General features: G+C 42.0%; 1 protein-coding gene across 4 annotated transcripts in view; it reads left to right on the plus strand.

The window, feature by feature from the left end:
- Col14a1 (collagen type XIV alpha 1 chain) overlaps nucleotides 1-27638 on the plus strand; it is a 215166-nt gene that overhangs the window by 25515 nt on the left and 162013 nt on the right. For all 4 annotated transcript variants that reach the window (NM_001130548.2, XM_087557373.1, XM_087557374.1 and 1 more), the window contains 3 exon segments: nucleotides 4472-4588; nucleotides 10553-10696; nucleotides 13847-13936. In NM_001130548.2, coding sequence (NP_001124020.1) covers nucleotides 4472-4588; nucleotides 10553-10696; nucleotides 13847-13936 — 351 coding nt within the window.

Below are 27638 nucleotides of genomic sequence, written 5' to 3' on the forward strand. Positions count from 1 at the left end.
TGCAGAAGGAGCTAACTTTGTCTTAATTAACGTTCATTCTTTGCAATGTGTTCCCCCTCCCTGAAGGCAAAAATGTGTGCTTTGCATCTATCCAAAGATTTTTGTTTTAGTGATTGTCAGAATATAGAGGCTTCTGTTGGAGTTCAATGTGACCTGGCTTTTCACGGTTGTGGTGGCATGATGTGTTCATAGGGACTATTTGTAAATCACAAAGAGTTGACCCTTGCTTTTGTTGTGTCACTGGCTTCATCCTTTGTTTCCTTGAGGAGGCCTATGGAAGGCATATCTCCTTGGGTTCTAGACGAACATCTGCATTTCATAAAGAGGATACACAGTCCATGCGGTTCTCATTGTTCTCTGTTGGCAGCTTAGAAAATTAGCTGTTGGCTAAAGAGAGGCTGAGGACCATGAACTCACACAGTATTCAAAGGAAAATAGCCTACGCAGGAAATCTACAGATGTCTACTGTCTAGTCTAGCTATCCTGAATGCTGTTAGTTTCGCTGCTTTCCCTGAGATCTCAGCACACCTGGCATGTTAACAGAGTCCACTGAACCTCTCAGAATTGGCTTAGCTCAAACCCACACCTGCTTGTTGTCCCTTTCCACTTCATGGGTCCCAGGTAGGCCGATTTCTCACCAACGCATTCATGCGAAAGCTTGTCAGAGATAAATGTAAACCCCCTGATTTGATTGAGCTCAGAAATGTTACCTCAAACTCTTAATTCGTATTTGTCACATTCCCCACAAGAATAGAAATGCAGTCACATGTCAAAGACTGAAAAAATACTATCTACGTTCCTTAAAATGCTGGGTACTAAAAAAGTTGTTCTTTTGATAAGTTTGTATCTTCCCATTAGCCAGAATATCAAGTTGAAACTCCAAAACTAATGGTTTTGTTGTGCTGTAAATAGCACTTTCTATTTATGCATGATTAAAACAAGTCTAAGGAGATATTGTTCTTGAGAAATGTCCTGTGCTCATTGATTCCAAATGCCTAGAGAATTGTAGAACAGTGTCTCAGTCAGGGTTTCTACTGATGTGACAAATACCAGTCAAAAGCAACTTGGGGAGTAAACGGTTCATTTCAGCTTACAGCTCTCAGGTCATCTCAATGAGGGAAGTCAGGGCAGGAACCCAAGGCAGGAACCTAGAGGGAGGAACTTAAGCAGAAGCCATGGAGGAGAGACGATTACTGGCTTCTTCCTCATGGCTTGGTCAGCCTGCTTTCTTATAGCAGAATTCAGAACCAGCAGCCGACAGATGGCACCACCCACAGTTGGGTCCCTCACATCAATAATTAATCAAGAGAAATGCCTGACATACCTTCATATAGGCAAGTCTTATGGAGGCATTTTCTCAATTGAGACTCTCCCCCTCCCAAATGAGTCTAGCTTGGGTCAATAGCTCATTGCGACTTTCTGTAAAGAACTGAAGTTGGGTCTCCTTCAAAAACAGTACCATGGATTTCTTGTGGGTCAGAACTTGTGACCCCTTGTGTGTGAACTTGAACAAGGTTTTCAGTTACTGTTCCTTGGTTCTCTTATCCTAAAGTCAGGCAAGTGATATATTTTAGTGAGGATTTAAATGAGTTCTTAAAGCCCATCATGAGTTAAAAGGAGAGGAAGGGGAAGCATTTTTTGGTAGGCCACTTGTAGTATTGTGTCAATTAGTCTAACGTTATAATCGAAGCTTTGTAAAAAGTGTCAGTTCTTCTGAAAGCTAAGAAAGTGGCTTTGGAAGGCTTGGTCATTCAGTTTAGTCTGTTCAGCTAATCAGTGACAAAACTGGAAAGCAAACCAATGCCTGAGCTTGTATTATACCTCATGTCTTTTCAGAACATCAGCTTCCTTCCCCAACACTGGGTCCCAAAGTTAAAAAAAAAAGGCACAGAGTGGGTAATGGGTGTGACATTTCTGCTAACAAATACTTTTTTTTCCTGCATTTTTGGATTTTTTTGTTTACATTTTTCCCGTCTTTATTAAATTGTGTATTTCTTATTTACATTTCAAATGTTATTCCCTTTCCCGGTTTCCAGGCCATCAGTCCCCCAACCCCTCTATATGGGTGTTACCCTCCCCACCCCTCCCATTACCTTTTCCCCCAACAATTCCCTACACTGGGGGTCCAGCCTTGGCAGGACCAAGGGCTTCCGTTTCCACTGGTGCCCCTACAAGGCTATCCTCTGCTACATATGCAGTTGGAGCCCTGGGTCAGTCCATATACAGACTTTGGGTAGTGCTAACTAATACTTTTGTTTAGATATTACTAAGTAAAAGTGTTCATGCTAAAGAGCTTCTTTTTGAAACCCTGGAGCATTTACAGAGGGTTCTGAAATGCATTCTGAAGTTTTAATGACTTACATGAAAGTAAAGAGATCTTAGCACTTTTTGACAGTTCTGAAAAATCAAATGCTATGGCCTGAATTATGATCATGTGCTACATACCTGACATGGGGTTCAGATTCTCCAGAAGAATTGACCAAACTTTAAAAAACACAATCATCTTGCATTTGATCCTGAATTTCTTAATGATCACTATCTTCAGTGATTGATTTACCGTTTTAGAATTTTCTCTCTCTCTCTCTCTCTCTCTCTCTCTCTCTCTTTCTCTCCCTCCCTCCCTCCCTTCCCCCCCTCTCTCTCTCTCTCTCTCTCTGTGTGTGTGTGTGTGTGTGTGTGTGTGTGTGTGTGTGCGCTTATGAGTGCAAGTGCCTGCCTGTCAAGGTCAAAAGATGCCATCAGATCCCCTGGAGCTGGAGTTACAGGTGGCTTTGGGTCCCCTGAGACAGGTTCTGAGAACTGAACTTGGGTCACCTTCAAAAGCAGTACCTACTCTTAACCACTGAGCCATGTCTCTAGGTTCTCTCAAATGCTTTAAGATGAATATTTTATGACCATAATATGCCTGGAATACTTTCCTCCAATATTATATTATCAAAACCATGTGATTGTCACAGGGGAAAACTTGAAGTCATACATGCAATGGTCTCTATAGGGTAGAGAAGTTTTCATGTTCCAAGTAGAAAACACATCCTTGACACATAATGAATTCTGCAAGATTGGCTTCAATTTCTGAAGGAGATGTAGATACTCAATTTTATTAATTAATTAATTAATTAATTACTTTACACTCCTATCACTGTCCTCCTCCTGATTCCCCCTCTCACAGATTAGATCATTTCCTTATCTCCCCATCCCCTTCTCCTCTGATGGGTTGGGAGTCCCCCTGAGTATCCTTCCACCTTGGCACATCAACTCTCTGTGAGGCTCAGCACATCCTTTCCAACTGAGGCTAGACTAGGAAGCCCAGTTACAAGAACATATCCCACAGACAGGAAGCAGCTTTAGGAATAGCCCCTGTTCCAGTTGTTCAGGACTCACATGAAGACCAAGCTGCACATCTGCTACATATGTGCAGGAGGCCTAGGTCCAACCAGTGTATGCTGTTTGGTTGTTGGTTCAATCTCTGAAAGGCCCCAATGGTCCAGGTTAGTTGGCTCTGTTGGCCTTCTTATGGAGTTCATATCCCCTTTAGGCCCTTCAATCCTTCCCCCAACTTTTCCATAATAAAGATCCCTAAGCTTCATTCAATGTTTGACTGTAGGTATCTGCATCTGTCTGAGACATCTGCTGGGTGGAGTCTCTCAGAGGACAGCCATATTAGACTCTAGTCTGTAAGAATAGCAGAGTATCATTAATAGTGTCAGGAATTGGTGCTTGCCCATGGGTAGGTCTCTAATTGGGTCAGTTATTGTTTGGCCATTTCCACAGTCCCTGTTCCATTCCCCCATCCTTACATTTCTTGTAGACAGAATAAATTTTGGGTTGAAAGTTTTGTGGATGTGTTCATGTTCCTAATATTCCACCGGGTGTCCTGCCTCTTCAGGTTTCATATCCCCACTGTCGTGAGTCTAAGCTAAGGCCACCCCTTTGATTTTTGGGAGCCTCTCCTATCCCAGGTCTCTGGCATGTCCTTGAGATGTGCCCATCACCCACCTCCACTAGTTACAGAGTTCTGTTCATTCTCCTGGCTATTTGGCCATCTCTCCTACCTCTCCCCACACCTGATCCTGAATCCCCTCACTTCCCCTCCCCATCCCTTCTCCCACCCAGTTTCCTCCCTCCAGCTGCCTCCTATGACTATTTTATTCCCCCTTCTAAATGAGATTCAAACATCCTCACTTGTTCCTTCCTTCTCGTTAGCTTCTTTGGGTCTGTGGAGTGTTGTATGGGTATTAAATAATCAATTTTAACCCCATGTCATAGGTCAATGCTGTTTGACAAAGGGGTATCCCTTGAGAGAAAAAGCACAAGCTTTCACATTTGTCTCATTTTGCTCTCTGATTGACTCATTATTAGGGTTGTAGAAAGAACATCTTTCAAGACTGATGAAGTCTTATGTATTTTTGGTTATGCTACATTGACTCTGTAATTTAAATTTGAAATTTTCATATTTGTTTTTCTTTTTCAGTGGCTCCACCCACAAGGTTAAGATATAATGTAATATCCCATGACAGTATACAGATTTCATGGAAAGCACCAAGAGGGAAATTTGGTGGCTACAAACTGCTCGTGGCTCCTGCTTCAGGTAAAGAAAACTTGCTCTATTCTGTTAGGAACTTTCTATGTATGGATGGTCAAGAATATGTAGTGTTGGATGTTGCTTTAGGAGACTATGTGAAAGACTTGGTTTAATTTAGTTTTGAATTTGACAAATTCTCTTCTCATTAAGGAAATAATGTGGCTCTTGGGCTTAACTGTGATTAATTCTTCTCTAGCTAAAATTTCCCCCAAATTTAAAACCACTAAAAATAAAGATACCACTCATGTTTAAGTAAAACACTTTTTGATACATGTACACTGGTAGTTTGAATATGCCTGGCCCAGGAAGTGGCATTATTTGGAGGTGTGGCCTTATTGGAGGAATTAAGTCATTGTGGGCATGGGCATTAAGACCCTCTTCCTAGCTGCCTGGAAGACAGTTTTCTCCTAGTGGCCTTCAGATGAAGATGTAGAACCATGCCTTCCTGGATGTTGACATGCTTCCACCTCACTAATAATGAACTGAACCTCTGAACCTGTAAGCCAGCCCCAATGAAATGTTGTCCTTATAAGAATTGCCTTGGTCATGGTGACTGTTCACAGTAGTAAAACCATAAGACAGATACCATAAAGATATACTACACCTACGTGTACAATAGTTGTGCTTGTAAGTCATTATTAATCAACTTTATAAATCATACTTAGTAATCAAACATCAAAATTATAATCATCAACTAGACATTTTGAAAATAAATTGCACCGGGAAATATATAGATCAGATAGACTTATTGATCACTACATAAAGGTGTGATATAAAGTTGTGATTAAATTATGGGTGAAGTCTCATGTTTCACACTTCTATTATACAGATAAATTCAACCAAAGAAGGGAATGTAGGGGAATTGAATGAGTGTCACGGAGCCACAGAGAGTCAACCCTGGATTTGTTGATTTCTAATTCTACTTCTGTTACCCATAAGTAGTAAAGTCCAGGCAGTTTATTTAGCCTCTCAGGGCCTCATTTTCTTATTGTGTAGAATGCAAGAAACATTATCACCATCCCCATGGAAGCATTCTGAGATTGCACATAGTATTTCTCAGAAGCTCATATGACACACAGAATATGAGATACAGCCCTATACTTCCAGTCAGTCAATAAACTGTAGAAAAGAACCCAAGAGATTCCTGTAATATTGAAGTTTGGGAAGTTCTGACTGTGATGACCAAAGGACCTGAACAATAGACATACACACAGCAGTGCTACCATAGAGTGATTGCTCAGGACGGTTACCATGGGAACACTTCATGTTATCTCTCATCCTCAGACACAAGTACATAATTTCTCCGTAATTACATCATCACTTCAGTGCATCAGTTACTTTTCTGCCATGACAGAGTGTCCTGCATAGGCATTCAAGGGAGAAGAGATTTATTTTGGCTTCTGGTTTCAGAGGTTGAGTCCATGGTTACTCTGTCCATCATAGCAGTGGCCATGTGTGGCAATGGACAATTGTCTGATTCAGAGTCGACCTGGAAGTGGGCAGGGAGAAAAGGGGATGCTGCCACTTCACTGCTCTCTCTTTTCTCCTTTGATTGCGATTTGGATCCCCAGCTCATGGGATGCTGCTGCCACCCATATTTAAAGATTTTTTTTCTTGCTCAGATAATTGTCTACAGATACATAGGGACAAATGTATACAGAGATGTACCCCACCTGCCTCTTTTGGGATCTGGTCATCTTGACAATGAAGACTAGCCATGATCTGCACCATAATACATGTTTTTGTAATATAATTATAATGGGTGATGAAGAAGGGCATATAAACCTGGACTTCTTTCTGTTGAGGACCATTTCTCAACTGATTTCATGGTCACAAATGTGTAATCTTGCCCATTATTAGATTTAGAAATCTCAGAAAAAATATAGGTAGATAAAGCACCCAGCTTTTAGTTTGCTCGTTAATTTTAAGTGTTGCAGACTTATTCCTTTGCCACCTTATGGAACTGGGGAATTCCCTATGTCAGGTCTTGGAAATACTTTCTTAGTCAATCAGTGTTTTAATTTCTATAGGTTAATTGCTAATTATATTAAATTGTTAAGCACTCCAGACACACATCACTGAGGAATCACACTGACTCAAGTGCTTTGTGAACCAAACCTCACCCGTGATTATCCAATTCCCTCTGACACAGTGCACTCAAACACTAAGTGCCTAACTTGTTTAAATACCTCCACTGACAAAAATTGTGAGTAAAATTATTTCTTAATGAATAATTATGTTATCTACTGTTCTTATTAGACTGGCCAAAGTCAATCAGTCAATTTAGGCTCATTATAATCTACTTGATTAAACACAGCAAATAAAAGAGTAATAAATGCATTTAACTGCAAAAAGTTTATGGACATTTTAGCACCGTGAGTCATGGTCCAGGTCTTTTTTTTATGTCGGCCTTTCCCAAAGAATGTTCCATGGTGTTCTGCAAGGCACCAATAGCAATTACACAACCAAACGAGTTAATAGTCAAATAAATTTGGGAAGTGCTGGCTTAGATAGACTTTAAAGCATCATTTTTTATTATTGCAATCTTAAAATATTTCACAAAATGGTACATCTGTCTTCTAAAGAGAGACTGTAATAATCAGGTTTTTCTAAAAACTTTTTTAGAAAAGTATAAATTACATAACATTTGTGCATTTTATAACAGATTTTTTTGAAACTTAACTTTTATTTATTTTTTTAAATCTTTTTTTTTTATTAACTTGAGTATTTCTTATATACATTTTGAGTGTTATTCCCTTTCCCGGTTTCCAGGCAAACATCCCCCTCCCCCCTTCCCTTCCTTATGGGTGTTCCCCTCCCCATCCGCCTCCCATTGCCACCCTCCCCCCAACAATCTAGTTCACTGGGGGTTCAGTCTTAGCAGGACCCAGGGCTTCCCCTTCCACTGGTGCTCTTACTAGGCTATTCATTGCTACCTATGAGGTCAGAGTCCAGGGTCAGTCCATGTATAGTCTTTAGGTAGTGGCTTAGTCCCTGGAAGCTCTGGTTACTTGGCATTGTTGTACATATGGGGTCTCAAGCCCCTTCAAGCTCTTCCAGTTCTTTCTTTGATTCCTTCAACGGGGGTTCTATTCTCAGTTCAGTGGTTTGCTGCTGGCATACGCCTCTGTGTTTGCTGTATTCTGGCTGTGTCTCTCGGGAGAGATCTACATCCGGCTCCTGTTGGCCTGCACTTCTTTGCTTCATCCATCTTGTCTAATTGGATAGCTGTATATGCATTGGCCACATGTGGGGCAGGCTCTGAATGGGTGTTCCTTCTGTGTCTGTTTTAATCTTTGCGTCTCTATTTCCTGCCAAGGGTATTCTTGTTCCCCTTTTAAAGAAGGAGTGAAGCATTCACATTTTGATCATCCGTCTTGAGTTTCATTTGTTCTAGGCATCTAGGGTAATTCAAGCATTTGGGCTAATAGCCACTTATCAATGAGTGCATACCATGTGTGTTTTTCTGTGATTACCCAAACCTCACTCAGGATGGTATTTTCCAGTTCCAACCATTTGCCTATGAATTTCATAAAGTCATTGTTTTTGATAGCTGAGTAATATTCCATTGTGTAGATGTACCACATTTTCTGTATCCATTCCTCTGTTGAAGGGCATCTGGGTTCTTTCCAGCTTCTGGCTATTATAAATAAGGCTGCGATGAACATAGTGGAGCACGTGTCTTTTTTATATGTTGGGGCATTTTTTGGATATATGCCCAAGAGAGGTATAGCTGGGTCCTCAGGCAGTTCAATGTCCAATTTTCTGAGGAACCTCCAGACTGATTTCCAGAATGGTTGTACCAGTCTGCAACCCCACCAACAATGGAGGAGTGTTCCTCTTTCTCCGCATCCTCGCCAGCATCTGCTGTCACCTGAGTTTTTGATCTTAGGGATTCTCACTGGTGTGAGGTGAAATCTCAGGGTTGTTTTGATTTGCATTTCCCTTATGACTAAAGATGTTGAACATTTCTTTAGGTGTTTCTCAGCCATTCGGCATTCCTCAGCTGTGAATTCTTTGTTTAGCTCTGAACCCCATTTTTTTTCGGAGCTGGGGTGAACCCCATTTTTTAATAGGGTTATTTGTCTCCCTGCGGTCTAACTTCTTGAATTCTTTGTATATTTTGGATATAAGGCCTCTATCTGTTGTAGGATTGGTCAAGATCTTTTCCCAATCTGTTGGTTGCCGTTTTGTCCTAACCACAGTGTCCTTTGCCTTACAGAAGCTTTGCAGTTTTATGAGATCCCATTTGTCGATTCTTGATCTTAGAGCATAGAGCATAAGCCATTGGTGTTTTGTTCAGGAAATTTTTTCCAGTGCCCATGTGTTCCAGATGCTTCCCTAGTTTTTCTTCTATTAGTTTGAGTGCATCAGGTTTGATGTGGAGGTCCTTGATCCACTTGGACTTAAGCTTTGTACAGGGTGATAAGCATGGATCGATCTACATTCTTCTACATGTTGACCTCCAGTTGAACCAGCACCATTTGCTGAAAATGCTATCTTTTTTCCATTGGATGGTTTTGGCTCCTTTGTCGAAAATCAAGTGCCCATAGGTGTGTGGGTTCATTTCTGGGTCTTCAATTCTGTTCCATTGGTCTATCTGTCTGTCTCTGTACCAATACCATGCAGTTTTTATCACTATTGCTCTGTAATACTGCTTGAGTTCAGGGATAGTGATTCCCCCTGAAGTCCTTTTATTGTTGAGGATAGTTTTAGCTATCCTGGGTTTTTTGTTATTCCAGATGAATTAACTTTTATTTTTTAAATCTATGTGTATCTGTCCAAAATGGATGTCCGTACACCACTTACATGTTGTGCCCACGTATTCCAGCAGAGGGCGTTGGATTCCCCTGTGCACTGTAACTGAAGTTACAGCCAAGTGTGAGCCACTATGTGGTGCTGGGACTGGGACTCTGGTCCTCTGGAAAAGCAGCCAGTGCTTTCAACCACTGAGCCACTGATGAGTTCTTAAGGATAGGAGTTTGTGAAACAAAATTTCACATCTCGAACAGTAAAGGAAGTAGGCTCTGGTAAGGGATAAGTCAGCTTCCTCCTTGAGTAGCAGGCCATATGGATAGACAGCAGGCAATATTTCACGTCTAGATTTTTTTATTGGGATGTAATTAAAATTTACTATCACACGCTACATTTGATTAATTTAATCTCTCTGAGGGCCGTTAGAGGGACAGACATGTTGAATCAATTTCCTCCTGTTTTTTCAGATTGTTCATCGCTGCCATAAATGACAGAAAATTGATAGAGAATCCGAAGGTGCTTTGGGGTTCCATGTAAATAGTCAGTATTAAACTCCAAAGCACTTCCAAGAAAGTCTTAGGTATCAGTCTAATTTGATGGGAATTTTGCCATTTTAGTTTATTGAATCAAACTGACTTTTAAGTAGGCGGGCAATGAGTGCTCCTTCCTTCCGCATCCTGAGCTGGTGGTGGCCAGTTGTAAGATAATTAGGTTTTTTACGGTGCAAGGGTGCTTCGGCTTACACTAGGGAGCAGAGGACAACAGTGCCGGCAGCGTGGTTAATAGCATTCAGGCAGCTCATGGGCCGCGCTGCACGCACACGCAAGAGGCGGCCTCTTCTTTGAAGACCGAACCTGATGTTGAAAATCTGCTTTCTAACCTTGTTCTACAGTCTCTCTTAGATAATTAACGTGATAGAGCGCTATCATGAAAGTCTTTTGTGACTAAGCGGGCAGCCATTTGTTATCGAAAGTAGAGAGAATGCGCAGAACGCGACAATGATAATTACATTACATATGTCTTAGTACGTGTATTTCAAATGCTGTTACCATCTGATATGTATCAGGGTGTGCTGTGCATGGTAAATACTTACAACCAAAATTAAAAAAAAATTAGCGTCTGCCTTTTAACAGTCTTGACTGTGGTTAATAAAAGTTCTCAGTGAATACAGCTATTCCTGCTTATCATCAAGTTTATCATTCTGCTTTTTTACAGGGGGAAAAACCAACCAGATGAATCTCCAGAACGGCGCAACAAAAGCCATTATTCAAGGCCTTCTGCCCGAGCAGAATTACACCGTTCAACTTATTGCCTACTACAAAGACAAGGAAAGCAAGCCAGCTCAGGGCCAGTTCAGAAGTATGTACTGACCATCTTTAAGAACTACCTGGGGCTCTGAGCTTAAAATAGTAGATGGATGGGGGGGGGGCTTCCGAGATAAAGTCTTTTCTTTATGACTTCTGAACAAAGACATTTGCAGAGTCTACCTGTCCGCAGGTACATTTGACGTGTTTGAGATTCCCCATTGTCCAGACACTATTAAGAGCTTTTCTGGGTTTTAGAACAGTCAGTCCCGCCTCTCCTTGTGTTTTTACTCCAGTCCTTCTATTTCCTAAATTGCTATAGTTGTACCGGAAATGACGTCTCTTAAGGGCTTTTAGAAACAGGAATCGCACAGAGGAGCCGCAGTTTGGCTCACTTGAGTCAAAGCTTTGCGACCGAGTTTCATGAAGCGCTCCAGCGGAGCAGCAGAGGGAACTTTACTCCAGGCCCCAGAAAGTTTTCTCAGTGGCTGTTGAAAGCCACTGGCTTCTACCCATTTTTCTCAGGTGGGGCAGTCGCTGGATCTGCCAGCCTTTCTGTAGACAAACTGTAAGCATGCCTGTTATGATTTAGCTGTTACCAATGTGGGTGAAGTAGGGTTCTGTTTTTGTTTTTGTTTTTATTTTTGCAGGGCTTTCTTTCCTCTTCTATATTTCTCTGGTAGTCTTGGTCCCTATATGGTAGAGCTCAATTCAGCCTGGTTTCCCTGCCTTGAAAACTCTCATGGTCACATGCTGTAAAATGGTGTTCATGAGAAGGACTCGTGAGACTTGGATTCCTTTTGAACCCTCGTTGTTTTGATACATAAACACCCCCCCCCTTTTTTTTCCAGATTTTAAGAGCAGAGAGCAGCTCTTAAAATTCTTGTGCACGAGAATGTATTGTTGTGACGCGGCTTTGCTATGGTGTCCTAGTCCTCACTACCACCCCTGTCCTTGTGCCCACACTCCTTGCCTCTCTTTCCCTCTTCTTCCTTCCCCTCATCCTTCTTCTGAGACAGTTTTGCTTTGTAGTTAAGGCTAGCCTAGAACCCACTATGTAGCCTAGGCTGTCCTGGAAAGTGTGAGTTTCCAGTTCTTTTGTTCCCAATCCCGGGATTACAGGTGTGCATCACCACGCTTGGCATGACAATTTGGTTCTAACTGATTTTGTTCCTACATGAAGTAGCAACATTCATAATTTCTGTATGAACTTGTGGCCCTACCACCATAGGGACTTTTTTAATTTTAATTCACATCTAAGCTGGTGCTGTGGTCTGTTTGGAATGCTTCCAAGCCATCTACTTTTCTCTTTGGAAGTATGTTCCATTGGCCTCTGCTTGAATCAGCCTGCCTATCTTAACAGTAACACACAAGTGCTCCCCTTCCGGGAACAGATTTGCAGAACCCCACATCTGAAACTACTCTCATCATACCCCTAGCATTTCTTAACCCAAATTTTCCTAGTATTAAACTGGCAGATGCATTTTATTTTAGAAAATGTAAGTGACCTGGGTCACAGCCCAAGTGTGGGTGGAGTGACAGATGTAGATTTGGAAACAGTCCATAAAGGATGAGATTTTAAATGGTTTGACGATAAAATTATGGTCAGAGTATTTAGAGATGCTGGGCAACTTTAGCATAAAGTCATGCTTCAGGAATGGAAGGAGGAAAAGAATCCAAAGATGAGAATATAAAAGATAGGGTAGTGGAATAGGAAAAAATATGATTGTATCTTTGCAAAAACTGAGAACAAAGCATTTTAAAGAGGCAGGATGGTGATTAAGAAATCAAAGAAAGGGGTCTAAAGATGTATTATAAAATTAGATTACTGAATCTAGCAAGGTTAAAATATCTTTTAGTTTTAATTATTACTTGTAGCCCAGAATTAAATCTCTTGGAGTCAGAAAGACAGGAAAGAAGGTCTTTAGAGACAGGATTTCTTTAATGAGGTGAGAAGCCCTGAGTAGATGACAAGTCTTGGAACCTTTCAGCAAAGGCTCAAAGGCCAGTGGGAAGGGCGAGGAGTGGTTCTCCAGGGACAGGATCGATAGGACCATCTTCTGGAGAAGACGACAAGGATGCTTGGAGAGATCATCATCTCCCCCATGCAGCTGACCTACAAACATGTCTACCTGCTCATTTCTTTCAAGTGCAGGAAATAAATAAGTGAAATATCTTGCCCTTGCCCCCCCCCATTTTCACAGCACATTTGTATAGAATATATGACATTTGGTGAAGGCCTTGAAATCTTTGGACCAACCAATGGCAGGCAGGCTGCTGTGGAGAGGCAGGCATGGAGTGTGATAGAATATTAAGCTAATGGTTCAGGTGGCTCTAGGAGTACCAGAGGAGGAGGGGTAATTGTTAGCCTCTGAATATTGCCTTTCTGAAGTGACAAACATTACCATCTAAATATCAAGACTACTTTTGGCATTTTTATTACTAAAGATTAATGAAATATAATGGGTTTCATTATGACATTTTCATATGTGTACATCATTTTGACATTTTCATCCTCTGATACCTTTCAGTGTCCCACCTCTCTCCCACTGATTCCCTTCTCATCCCTACCACACCCCTTCCACTATGATGCCTTTTCCTTTTCTTCTTTGATAAGCCAATGGGTTTCATCAGGCTTGCTTATAGGACCATGTGTTAGAGGCTGTTTACAGGAGCACGGGCACCATAAGGGCAGTTTACATCTGTGAAGAAAATGTTAGAGAAACATTTGGAGGAAAAATTATGTGGTTCTCCACCTTCTACTGAAGATACAGCAATTACAAACAAGAATGTCCACAGTTACCATATTTCTAGAGTGGGAACCATATTCATACATTGAGTCCAGAGACGTGAGGCTAAGGCCAGTGCCTTCCGATTTTATAAGCTAAGTTTTAGCATCTTGGCTTTTCATTCTTTTGTGTTTGCGGATGTGATGATCATGTCGTTTTACTGCTGTTTTGAAGTGTTAAATTGATTTAATGCATTTGTCCACAGTGCACACATGATCTAAGCCTTAACTACTTTTCATACCTTAGGACAAGCTTGAAGAAAATGTCCGGTCTAACATTTGGAGAGGAGTTTGTACCGTGGTAGTAATAGCTGTCATTACTCTTTTTTTTTTTAACAGGGATTTTAGTTAAACACAATATTTGTATAGAATTAAAACATTAATATCACATGTTTCCTGTCTTTCCTTTTCCTCTAGTTAAAGATTTAGAGAAAAGAAAGGATCCAACCAAGCCCAGAGTCAAGGCTGTGGACAAAGGAAACGGAAGTAAATCAACTTCACCAGAAGGTCAGATACTTTCGTGCTTACCTCACTATGGGTGTGGCTGGCTAGACGGCAGACAATACATACATAGTAGTCTGTCCCATCAACAGAGATGTACAAGCTGTTATGAAAATGGCCTTTGGCTCTTTTCTCCCCATCTTCCCAATGACTGTCAGCGTATGGATGGGGGACCTTCCATCCAGTCTCTACAACCTACCAAGCATACACAGGAAGCCCATCCAGTCATATTCCTTGCTGTATCTGTTGCTTCTTCACTTTAGGACCTCCCCTCGTGGATACCTCCCGCTGGCCGGAGTCCGTGGTAAACGGTCTATTCCACATTGTTCTCGTTTGTGCCCCTCCCCCACTGTGCTAAGTATTTTTAAACTATCCAAGTTTCTGCCCATGCTGGATTTGATGTATAGCATTACTATTTTGTATTTTCCACAGGGTTGTCTTCCTTAATCCATGCCTTACTTAAATTAAGTCATTAATTCTAAACATGTGATGATCTTAAACATATTCACTTGTTATTAGTGACCGACTTTATTGCACTGTCGTCAGGGAACGTGGTACGCAGGGATATTTTTAAACGTTCGTTGAGATATTTTATTACTTAAATATGGCCAACGGATAGATTCAGTCCACATGTCCTTGAGAAAAATGTGCTTTAATTTTCCCCACTAATGTTTGTCCACTTCTATTTGAAACTGGCGATTTTTCAGTTCTCATAGTGCTGGTGACATATACAGTGAAAGTTAGAATTTCTAGGGAAAATTTACTTCTGTTATTTATAACAATTCCTTATATAATCAGTTGTTCAGTTTGGCCTCAGAGCCTAAGTGTCTAAAATAAATGCAGTTATACCCCCTTTATTATGTACAGTAGTCACAAAGCAACCCCTTCTTGCCTTTTTTTATTTTAATTAATATTTTTATTATACATGGAGATATATCTGAATACTAATTATTTTGGCTTGATCAGTGTATGTGGCATAACATGCATAACAATTGCATAACATGACATACCTTCTTGCCTTTTTCTTTTTTTTTTTTTTTTTTTTTTCGGAGCTGGGGACCGAACCCAGGGCCTTGCGCTTGCTAGGTAAGCGCACTACCACTGAGCTAAATCCCCAACCCCCCTTTTTGCCTTTTTAACTGTCACTGCATTTGTGTCCTCAGGCAAAGACTGAGTGGCTTTTAAATATTCTACCTCGAAATTGCTATGTTGATTTATAACCATGTTCACTTACATCTGCTGAAATTACTGAGCATTTTTGACTTATCGCTTATTTCTTCGCTTTGTATTAATTCTTACTTTTTATATTGTCCCTCCTCTGTTTCCAGTCTCTGTTCCCTTTCTATCTGCCTTACCCTTCTCCTGGCCTGGAGTGTGCTCCTTCTTTTGTGTTTCTTTGGTATGACTGCATTGAGGTTTAACATGCACACGGACTCTTAACAAAGACTACAGTAATAAAGCTTTAGCACATCTCAGCAGTCCTCACAATGCCGTCAGGGCGTCGCACCATTTTCTATCTACAAACTGTTGTCTCCTGCTCTGACTTTGCTACCTCTCATATTTTATCTCACGCCAATTTCACACAGCCCATTTAAGCCCGATGCTTTCATATCTATAACTTCCGGGTGAGACACATGACTCTTCGTAGCCAAAATTCTTCTATTTACACGCGCAACCACAGAAATCATTTTAAATTGCTCATCTATACGTGTAGCAAAGTAGGCAGAGTAACCACATGGTCTGTTAACTAATGTTTGATGTTTGATTGTAGTGTATGCTATAGGAATGAAGGTTCAAAAAAAAAATTGAGAACCAGACCTGATCTTACAGGTTCGTAATTCCGAATACTTTGGAAGCTGAGGCAGGAAGATTGCAAGCTCAAGACTTGCCCCGGCTGCAGCATAAGTGGAAGGCAAGCCTGGGTAACTTAGTGAGAAAGAGCAACAACACAACACGGAGTCAGGATGTAGCTCAGTGGCAGAGCGCTTGCGCAGGATGAGGCAAAGCTTGGATTAACGCTCTTCTTCACCGCTCACTCTGCGCTGTCATCCATTTTTGATATAGTCAGGCTAATCCGATTCTGCAGACTACCGATGTGCTTCTAAAAGTCAAAAGTTTAAAAAAAAAAGGGCAATAAAAACTATCCTTCCTCCCAGCTTTACTCATCCTCAGAATCAGTCTCTCTTTCTTTTATCTTTGTTGGGGGTGGGGCGGGGCAGTGCTGCGAAAGCGAGCCCACCCAGGACCGTGAGCATGCCTGGAGTGTATTTCACCACTAAGTGACACCCTCAACTCCCAGTCCATCAGGTTCCGACTTACATGTTTCTGCTTCTTTTTGAAAAAGTACATTTGCTAGCATTTTAATGTGATATTTTTAAAAGTTCTCAGTTAATATTTGGATTAACCTTCTTTGCCTGTTTATGCTCAGAGAATATTTGAGATAAAAACCTGTGGATTCATGTGGCTTCAGGATTTACTAGTTTTTGCTCTGTATTACCTTCTCTATTCTTTGTCTTGCTACTAGGAGTTTTGGAAGCACAATGTAGGCCAGCTTTAGGGCTCCCAGGAGGAGGAACTCGAGTGGAAGCCACAACCAGTTATTCAAAGTCCCTCCCAAGATTTAGTATAAGCCCCTTCCAGGATAAGAGTCCCATGATTCACATCAAACTATGTTGTCGTTTTCTCTACAGTCTGTTATCTTCTGGTCTGGGTCTCTAAACTGTGAATAGCTCAGACACAATCAGTCATAATTAACATATTTCAAAATTTGAGCTGAAATGCAAGGAGCTAGGATGTCTATCTGAAGCTTCTGGGCTGTGAAATAGTTACTTGACTCTAATGTACACATTTCTTCAGGACTTAAAAACCAGCTTGCAAACAAAAGTGGTATTTGCCGCTGAGCACAAGGTTGGCATGTTGACACGAATGGTTATTTCCCCATGGCTGTCCAGACAGCTTTCTCTAGTTATTGTTGGCATTTTGCATAGGAATATAGAATGAGATTGGAAAAGATTATGGGCCAGATAAGAAAAGAAGCATAAGGTTTCTTTCTTCTTTTCTGCTAGTTTTTTTTCTTTCAGTTAAGGCCACCAAGTCTCTCTTTTCCCACCCCTGTGCTAATGGGGCTTGCCCGTGCTTAGCTTCAGATATCAGGCAGGCCCTTTCACACGGAGTAAACTTTGCTGTTGTTCTCTGCACTAGAGAGAGAAGGGATGAAGCTGGAGCTCCCATTTTCTTTTTTTTTAAAGTTTTTATACTTTTTCTTGATACAATAGAGCTCTGATTTTCTAAAGGAAAAAAAAAAAAACCTTAAAAGACATGGGCTTGTTGTCTCATACTCAGAAAGTCAGGTGACTTCACCAGAACCTTCTCTCCATTGAATTTGTAAAATACAGGAGAGGGGCAGGTACAGGATAGAAGGAGGCCTGTCATTGGAAGAGAAGGGAGGATGGACGGGAGAGAAGTTTGAAGGAAGGGGAGGAGACTGGAATGGAAAGGAGGAGAGGAGAGGGAGAGAGAGAAGCCGTGGCAGGACAATATGGCGGGTGACGTTAAGATTCCATGCTGGACCTTTACAGGTTGTTACAAATGTTCCTAAGGGATGGATGGCACTGGGCTTTGTATGTTTGGTTGGGCAATTATATCTTACCAATTGGGTCAAAAAAAAAAAGACATGGGCTTGTTATTCTTTCCAAATAACAATGGTCCATGGGCTAGGCTGAATCCTCTGCCATTTTTAAAGTAATGTTTTCCTGGGACCCCGCTTTGCTCATTCCTGACACATAGTCTTTGGTTGCTCTCCCACAGTCCCAATGTCGGAGTGTTTCAGAGGAAATCATATGGCCAGGGAAGATTTTCCATCCTGACCTCTTCAGAGTATAATCATTGATTCTTGCTTTAGACTGTTTAAAACTTTCCGATGTTTTGATACTAAACCCCCTTCCTAAGTTGATTTCTTTTCTGAGACCATTTGGTTTGTTCTGTTATTTTCAGTCAGAGCTGTCCAGGATGTAATCTCATTTACACATCTTCCAAAGATTCCATTTCTTCTATGCCCACCCACATATGTCTTTGGTTTTTAACCTGAAACATGAGAACTCCTCAGTTAACTGTGAAGATTGAGTGAATTACTCTAAGTTAAGTACTTAGAACACAGTGAATACTTTTAAAGCATTTATTATTAATGTTAGAATGCTCCAAGCTGAGAGTATGGTGGTGCAAGCCTGCAACCTCAGGTCATAGCTGAGGTTGGAGGATGACTTTGAGGCCAGCCTAGGCTACATAGTGAATTCCTGGATAACCTGGGCTACACCTTGTTTAAAACAAACAAATAAGCAAACACAACGGTAAAATAAACAAGATCCTCCAAATACTAGAGAGTATACTCAGGTCAGTCTTTATCTTTCTCTGTCCTCCCGCCCTCCCTCTCCCTCTTTCCCCTTCTATCTTTGAAAAGGTCTCATATACTCTATGCTAGTTTCAAACTTGCCATGTAGCTGAGGCTGATCCTTGAACTCCTGACCTTCCTTCCCCTAACTTCCCAGTGCTGGGGTTTAAGTGTTTACCACTCTACTTGGCCAAGAGGCTTATCCATTATGTTTGACAGTAACTGCATAGATAAGATTTGATATTTATCAGCACTGGACAGGCACTGAGATATCTCCTGGGGATTAACTGATGTTCACGGTTGGCATATGTCTACCCTCATGGAGCTTGTGTAGACCAGTACAAGGCAACACAGGTTTCCACTGGCTTCTCCAGACGAGGAGCCCGCTCTGAATTATGCAAGCTAATCATGTTTGGATACAGCCAGGCCCTGTGATGGCTCTCAAGGCATATTTTCACGTCTCAACCCCACTTTTGACACCTTTATGGTTCTTAATTCAACGAGAGACTAATTTAAAAAAATTATCACCTTTCCACTAGTTTTCCAGGGCTTACACATGCCAAACTCAAGATTGTGCATTCGTCTTGGAAATGGTGGGGCTATTTGGGATTTAAACTTCAGCTAGACAGGGGACAGAGATCAGTTAGAGCAAAGGCGTATAGGTGGGTTCTTAGGGAAGTATTGGCTAAATTCTGACTCCCTCCTATAAGTGGGGCATTGGACTGAAAAGATTGTCTTAGGGTTTCTACTGCTGTGAAGAGATACCATGACCATAGCAACTCTCGTAAAGGAAAACATTTAATTGGGGCTGGCTCACGGTTTCAGGAGTTTAGGCTATTGTCATCGTGGTGAGGAGCACAGCAGCACACAGGCAGACACGCAGGTGGAGAGAAGAGCTGAGAGTTCTCCATCTTCATCTGCAGGCAGAATGTTATACTGTATCTGGCTTGAGCATTTGAGCCTGCCCTCTGTGATACACTTTCTCCAACAAAGCCACACCTACTGCGACAAGGCCGCATCTCCTAATAGTGTCAGTCTCTATGGGCCTGTGGAAGCAACTTTTATTCAAACTACCACAGATTTGGATTAGACCATTGCACCCAACCATAGGAGACCTGAAAACTTTGCCAGTGGACAATTTCATTGTTTTTTGAACATTATGATGTATACTCACGCACTTCTTAGATATCTTTATATGTGTATATATGTGTGTGAGTGTGTGTGTGTGTGTGTGTGTGTGTGTGTGTGTGTGAGAGAGAGAGAGAGAGAGAGAGAGAGAGAGAGAGAGAGAGAGAGAGAGAGAGAGAGCATAATCCCACAGCTTGCATGTGGAGGCTAGAGGACAACTCTCCATGTCACTTTTCATTTTCCACCTTGTTTGAGGCAGGGCTTCTCATTCATGTCCGGGTATGCCAGGTTACGTGGCCAGTGAGCATCCTTGGCTTATTCTGTCCTCTTTCTTGGTATAGGAGAGCTGGGATAACAGATGTGTGCTGCCTAGCATGGTGCCCTTCCCCAGGTTCTAGGTATTCCAACTCCAGTTCTCTTGCTTGCGTGACAATGTTTACCTGTTGATGTTTCCACACTGCTACTTATACTAATGTTGCGGGCATAGGTCTGTTACTCACCTGATGTAATTGAGTGCAGTTACATAGAGATCCAGGAGGCAGTGGCTAGCATGACACTGTAAATGTTGTATAGCAAACTCATAAGAATAGGAGAAATACACTGTCAGAAACCGATACGTTTCATGGTAAGCGCAAACCTCAAATATAGTCACTTATCAGCGTTTTCAGATATTATGTTCAGTACTTAGTCTGTGTGCTGTATTTTGTAAGAATGGCCATGCATCCACTAGCATCATCACAAACAGATGAAGATGTACTTCATTCTGATGGTAGTGATCTCGCTGGATGATAGGAACATCTCAGCACTATTGTAGAGTATGGGACCAGTGTTGCATATATGGTTAGCTATGAACTGAAGTGTCCCTGGGCAATGCATGCCGTGCTTCAATCATTGTTGCACCCAGGGCCCCAGTCCAGTATTAGCTGCTTTCCCTTGCTTCCCCATCTCCTAGCTTTGTCCTCTTCTGGGATGGTTTTATTCATAGGCAAGTTTCCAGAGGTAATTACAAAGGGTCTGGGGGTTCTTGTCAAGCTACCTGGAAGCAAGACATTACAGTCTCATATTGGAGAAGGCTTGGATTATCCTCCCTCTCTCCCCCTCCCTCTTTCCTTCCTTCCTTCCTTCCTTCCTTCCTTCCTTCCTTCCTTCCTTCCTTCCTTCCTTCTTCCCTCCCTCCCTCCCTCCCTTCCTTCTTTCCTTCCTTCCTTCCATTACTGAGGATTACACCCAGGGACTCATACACACTAGACAAGCACTCTTCTATTGAACATCACCCTTAGCCTAGTTATTTTAGAAGCTGTCTCAAGAGGACTTGTAATGGTCTCTCTATTCATATTTATCCCTAAATCAAGTGCCATGAGCAAGGAGACCCAGGAATCTTATTGGCCACATCAGGATGTACAATGATTGAATTAAGATTAACTGAAAAGAAGATGAAGATGTAGCTGAGTGGGTAGAGCCCTTGCCTAGCATGCACAAAGTCCAGGGTCCAGTCCCTAGCACCTTATAAGACAGGGCATGAGAATCATGTCTGTAATCCCAATACTTCAGAGACAAGATGATTAGAAACTTGAGGCTCTCCTTAACTATATAATAAGTTCAAAGCCAGACTGTTCTGCATGAAACTCTATCTAAAAGACAAATAAAGAAAAAAGCCAACTAGCTGAGGTGCACACTTATAATCCCAGCTCTTGGGAGTGGATCTCTGGGTTCAAGTCTGTAAGTTCTAGGACAGCTAGGGCTACACAGAGAATCCCTGTCTTGAGAAACAACCAAACCAAACAACACAAACAACCAAACACAAACACAACTAACTGAGGACACACACACACACACACACACACACACACACACACACACACATACAAGTTCACTAGAGGAAGTTGTATTTTATGATTTTCTGGATTTTTCTAAGACGTGTTGTCTCAAAGTAAATTTCTTTTTTTTTTACTATATTAGCTATTTTTTCTTGCTGTGACTGAATATTCGACAAGAATAATCTTAAGGGAGAAGGGCTTTATTGATTTTACTTATGATCTGAGGAGATACAGTCTATCACGGTGGTGATGGCATGACAGGCACACAACTTCATAGCAGTGGAATGTGTGGTAGCTGATTCCTCACATCGCATTGGATCTTGGACTAGACAGGATAGGAGGCGAGATCAAGCTATAGGCCTTCAGCATCACCTCGACTCACTTCCTCCTATGCATCTCTGCCTCCTAGAGCTCTAGCAACTCTCAAAGCAGCATTGCTAGCTGGGGACCAAGAAGTCAGAGATAAACCAGCCTTTGGGGACATTCCTCATACAGATTGTAACAGTCACCCCATGAAAGAATTGAAGATAAAAAAACAAACAGAAAACCTTGTAAAATGTGTTACTTGTCCATTTAGATCTGCTTTGCCTTAGATGCTCTTGGCTTTAGGACAGTGAAGTTTTCTTTGGGAAACAGTGGTTTAACACACACATCTCCCTTCTGTGGGAGCAAGGCAATATTCAAAGGGGCAAAACTGGTTCTTGGGGCAGAGGCTGAAAAGTTTTTTACTCCGTTTATGTTCATAGCTTAGGCATACATAAACATATAAACAGTTATACAGTACGTGGCATCAGCATTTCATGAGGAGGTAACCTGGCAGAAAACATGTCTAGAAGGTCTTCTTATGGGAGGATAACTTTACAAGGTTGGGAGACCCTGACCTGTTGCAACAAATGTGCAGTAGAAAGGCTCTCTCTCATTTCTGCCTCTTTTTGCCCCTGGTTAGCTCTCTGTGCTTTCCCTAATGTGTTGTTGAAACATACAGTCGCTGCAAAACTAGTGAGTCAAGCTCAAGGCAGTAAATGCTTTGTGCACTTCCTGGAGTCTGAGAGACCAGACCCAGCAAGACATCAGAAGAGGAGCAACTTCCCAGGCTGAATCTGGGAGGATAAACAGGAGCATTATTGCACGGGCTGTTTTCTTCTCAAAATGTATTATTTTCCTTCTCGTTGTCTTCCTTGCTGTGTCAGCATGGCTTAGACAGCATGCAAGGTTTGGGGTCAAATACTATCCTCCTCTGCTCTCTGTCTAGTTGCACAGTCATGGACAGATTAACCCTCTAAACTCCAACTTCGTTTTACAAATGAGCACAGTACTCACTATTAGCATGTAGGGCTATGGAGGGTAGTCAACGCTATCATGTCCGGTTTATATTAGGCTCTTAAGGAAATTGTGTTTCTATTCCTGGTGTGTGTGTGTGTGTGTGTGTGTGTGTGTGTGTGTGTGTGTGTGTGTATTTTCAAAAGAAAATACAGCCATGCCTCAATATCCATGAAGACAGGCTCTAAGAGCCCTTACACATACCCAGACCTGAGCATTCTAAAGTCCCTTAAATAAATACATTTTAAAGGTTATCTCGACATGAGTATATAGTGCACATATCCTCTCTTGTGCTTCAGATCATCCCTGTATTATTCACAATACCTAACAGAGTAATGTAATAGAAATAGATCTTATACTGTATATCGAGGAACAAGGAGAAAGGTGTACATGGTCATTACAGGTACAATCTTTAAAGTACTTTCACTGCATGGCTGGCTGGATCTGTAGCTGTGGTCTGTGTCTTTAGAAGACTGTACTAGTGTCTCATGGCTTTTCTAGAATGACCTGTGGATAGTTTGACTTGTGAACTTAAGGAAGGCGGTTCTGAATCTGGGAGAAGACTGAGAGAGGTCATGTTTATTCAAAGGTCTTTAAATACAGCAGAAAGAAAAAAAATTCTGTTTCCTTTCCCCATCTATGCCAGGAGTTATAGATTATACGCAGACACACACACACACACACACACACACACACACACACACACACACACACACACAGAGCCTTATTTTAATATGTCTTAAACAGCTCAATGGTTGGGCCACCTCCAAACCTCCATGTGGCTAGCACACTCCCCTCTGATATTCCTGAGTTATTACTTACTAAAACCTATATTCCATCATGGCTGCTCTGGACCCAGACCTGCAGCCCTCTTGGGCTGAGTTCCCTAGCATCTACATGACGGCTTTGTTCTCAAGTATGGCTTCTACTCTTTTCCTGGCATAGCGGCTCTCCTCTCTCTTCCTGCTCCCTTGCCCATTTTTTAAAAGATTTATTTATTTATTATATATAAGTACACTGTAGCTGTCTTCAGACACACCAGAAGAGGGCATCACATTTTATTACAGATGGTTGTGAGCTACCATGTGTTCGCTGAGATTTGAACTCAGGAGCTCTGGAAGAGCAGTCAGTTCTCTTAACCACTGAGCCATCTCTCCAGCCCATCCTAGTCCTGCCTCTGTCTCCCTGTCCATTGGCCATTGTCAACTTTATTTACCAATCAAAAACGAAGTAGGGGCAGGGTCCCTTGGTGTCTTACATGCGGAGGTGCAGATTCTCGTGCAGTTTTGGGACCAAATTAATATAATACATGCAGCATTAGACCAAATCCACAACAGAAACAGAGCTGATAAGATAAAAATAGCCTTTCTAGAGTCACTGTTGAGAAAATGGGACATAACTGGGCAAGTGTACAAACAAAAATTTAAAGCTGATTTCATATAAATGATGTTAGGGAGTACTGTGTTTTCTCAAACCAATTTATTTTAGATACCTTGGTTGTGGTAAGTTCACTTTTGAGAGAGTAGATAATCTCTCTCTCTCTCTCTCTCTCTCTCTCTCTCTCTCTCTCTCTCTGTGTGTGTGTGTTTGTGTGTGTGTGTGTGTGTGTGTGTGTGTGTATGAAAAGCGAGTAAAAATGGGAGGTGTTTGGGGAAAGAATGATTGTATTGGCATGAAGTGAGGAATAAATACAGACAAGTCAAGAGTGGTAGAGATCAGCTAAGCTTTGCAAAGCATAATGAATAGTTTAGCTCAGTCTTTTGGTTGGGGAGGGAGCAGTACTTTTAGGATTTAGTTTTGGAAATTATTGGAGAGCCAGGTAGTTAGGCCATAGAGAAGGTATTTGAGGACTCTCAGCCTTCCATCTTTTTTCCATCTCATTTTTTGCAAAAAAATTGATTTTCTAAAAAGTTATTTATGTATTCACTTCACAACCAATATCAGGCCTTCCCCTCCTCCTGGTACCCCTCATGAAATCCTTCTCCCATTACATCTTCCCCTTCTCTTTTGAGGAGGAGAAGCCCGCTTCTGGGTCTCTCTCTCTCTTCCTCCCTCCCTCTCTCTCTCTCTTTCTCTCTTTCTCTCTCTTTCTTTCACACACACACACACACACAAACACAAACACACACAAACACACACACTAACACACACAAACACACACACAAACACACACACAAACACACACACAAACACACACACAAACACACACACAAACACACACACAAACACACACACAAACACAAACACACACAGACACACACACAGACACACACACACTAACACACTAACACACACAAACACACACACAAACACACACACAAACACACTAACACACACAAACACACACACAAACACACACACAAACACACACACACAAACACACACACATTAACACGCACAAACACGCACACAAACACACACACAAACACACACACAAACACACACACAAACACACACACAAACACACACACTAACACACACAAACACACACACACTAACACACACACAAACACACACACTAACACACACACAAACACACACACAAACACACACACACTAACACACACACACACACACACATCCTGCACATCAAGTTGCTACAGGCAAAGAGGTCCATTTAGTGGCATGGGATCTGTAGGCAGGCTCAGGCTCAGGGACAGTTCCTGCTCCAGTAGCTGGGGAAAGCACATTAAGACCAAGCTGTTGATCTGTTACATATGCTCAGGGGTCCTAGCTCCAGCCCTGTTCACTCTTTGGTTGGTGATTCAGTCTCTAGAACCCACAAGGGTCCAGGTTAGTTGACTCTGTTGGTCTTCCTATAGAGTCCCTGTCCTCTTTGGGTTCCTCAGTCTTCCAACTCTTCCATAAGACTCCCTGAGCTTCATCTAATGTTTGGGTGTGAGCCCCTGCATTTTTTTCCATGGGTTGCTGGGTGAAACCTCTCAGAGGACAGTTATGCTAAGTTCCTGCCTGTATGCAAGCATAGCAGAGGATCATTAATAGTGTCAGGGATTTCTTCTTGCCTGTGGAGTCTCAATTTGTGGTAGTCATTGGTTGGCCATTCTCTCAGTCTCTGCTCTGTCTTTGTATTTGCACATCTTGTAGACAAGACACATTTTGGGTTGAAGGTTATATGGGTGGGTTGCTGTCCTTATCCCTTCACTGGGAATCCTGCCTGGCTACAGGAAATAGTCACTTCAGAATCCATATGCCCTACTGCTAGGAATTTCAGCCAGAGTGGCCCTCATAGACCTTCTGGGCCTCCTCCCCCCATCCCCAGGTCTCTGACACATCCTAAGGACTGCCTACTCCCCACCACCAATCTTTCTTCTCTCTCCCTTGTTTTCCCAAATATGATCCTCCAACTGTTCCCCTCTCTAGTCCCTCTTCCATCCAATTCCCTCCTCTCATCAACCTCTGATATCTTCTTTGATTCCCCTTCTGAGAGAGATTCAAGCATCTTCCCTTGGGCCCTCCTTGTTAGTTGGCTTCTTCAGGTCTGTTGGTTATAGCACGGTTATCCTGTACTTTATAGCTAATATCGACTTATAAATGTGTATATACCATACATGTCCTTTTGGGTCTGGGTTACTATGTAGCCCAAGTTGGCCTTCAACTGATGAGAATCCCCCTGCCTCACTCTCTTAAGTTCTGTGGTTACAGCTATGCATCCGGTGCTTAGCTCATCTGTTTTAGTTAACAGAGATATTGCTGCTCCCCAAAGCAGACATCCTGCCCGTTATTTAGTTGAAATCTGTCACCTGTACAGTCATGTGGGCATATAGAAACTCCTAATCCCTCTTCTAAAGTGATAGCTCTTTAAATATGGAAGCAGCTGTCTTCTCCCAGGCCCCCAGAGTGAGGAGAACGTGATGACTGTGCTGTTTGTAGGGCTGTCAGTTATTGTTATGATTCAGGACTCTGAGCGGCAGCTGAAATGTTCTCTAGGCTGTGGGGCCTGACCAGACTCTACATTCCTGCAAGTTGTTGTGGTGTTATGCACTGCGGGTCGACTGTAGGACAAATGCCTATGGATTTGATTTTATGCAGCTCGACAACTTTCCTTCCCTCCTTTTGTCTATCTCTATTTGTCTCCCTCTCCCTCGCCTCTCTCTTTCTTCCCTCTTTTCTTTTGTAATAGTATTTGAAGTGAATTTTGGCTAAGTTATCCAGGCTTTGTAGTCAGCTCTACCTTTGAATTCAGACTTTCCGTTTTCTCAGTTTGTGGGGAGTGGTCAGAGTTCCTACCCTCTCTAGTTACCCAATCTATTTTCTGTGAGGGAGGAAGAACACTTTTTGTATTGGATCGATATTTAATTAAAAAGACATTTGTAAAGAGGGAGGTTTATAAGGAACAGGCATACAAAATCATGGAGGCAGCCGGCCAGCAGGAGACTCAGGAGACAAGAACAGTGTAGTTTTCATTTGACTCTGAAGGGAGCTGACGGTATCAATTCCAGATTGAAACCCAGCAAGCTCAAGGCAAGAAAAACTGCTGTCCCAGAGGGTCTAGGGAGCTGGCAGAAGTTCTCTCCTAGTTTGTCTTTGGCTCTATTCAGTTGATTACAGAGCCCTACACTCAGAAGACAGAACAATCTGCATTACTGTCTCATCAAGAAGAAACATTTCCACAGACACATACAGATTAGTGATTGCTCAAGTGTGTAGGCAGTCATAGCTCAGTCACAGTTAATGACATAAAAGATGGTGGACATAAGGCAATTACTACTCAGTTCTGCACAGTGCTTTTCTAAGAAGTAAGACATTCCAGGAAGAACTAAGACCAGGAAGAGAATACTGGGGAGTGCCGTGCTAGACCATCCATCAAGGAGGCTGTGGTGACTGATTTAATTATCTACCTGATTGAATTGGGAAGCACTCAAGAAGCTTTATAAAGCACGCTAATGCCTGTGTCCATGATACTGATTTTAGAGGCAGTTAGACAAGGAGAGGGATCTGACTGAATCCATAGGTAAATTCCTTGATGGATTCACAATATGATGGTGTGGTAGGGAGGAAATAAAAGGCAGAAAGCAGAGCCAGGGTTTCCTTGCAG

This window comes from Rattus norvegicus, chromosome 7 (genome assembly GCF_021556685.1).
Source record: "Rattus norvegicus strain SHRSP/BbbUtx chromosome 7, alternate assembly SHRSP_T2T, whole genome shotgun sequence".
Taxonomy (NCBI): Eukaryota; Metazoa; Chordata; class Mammalia; order Rodentia; family Muridae; genus Rattus; species Rattus norvegicus.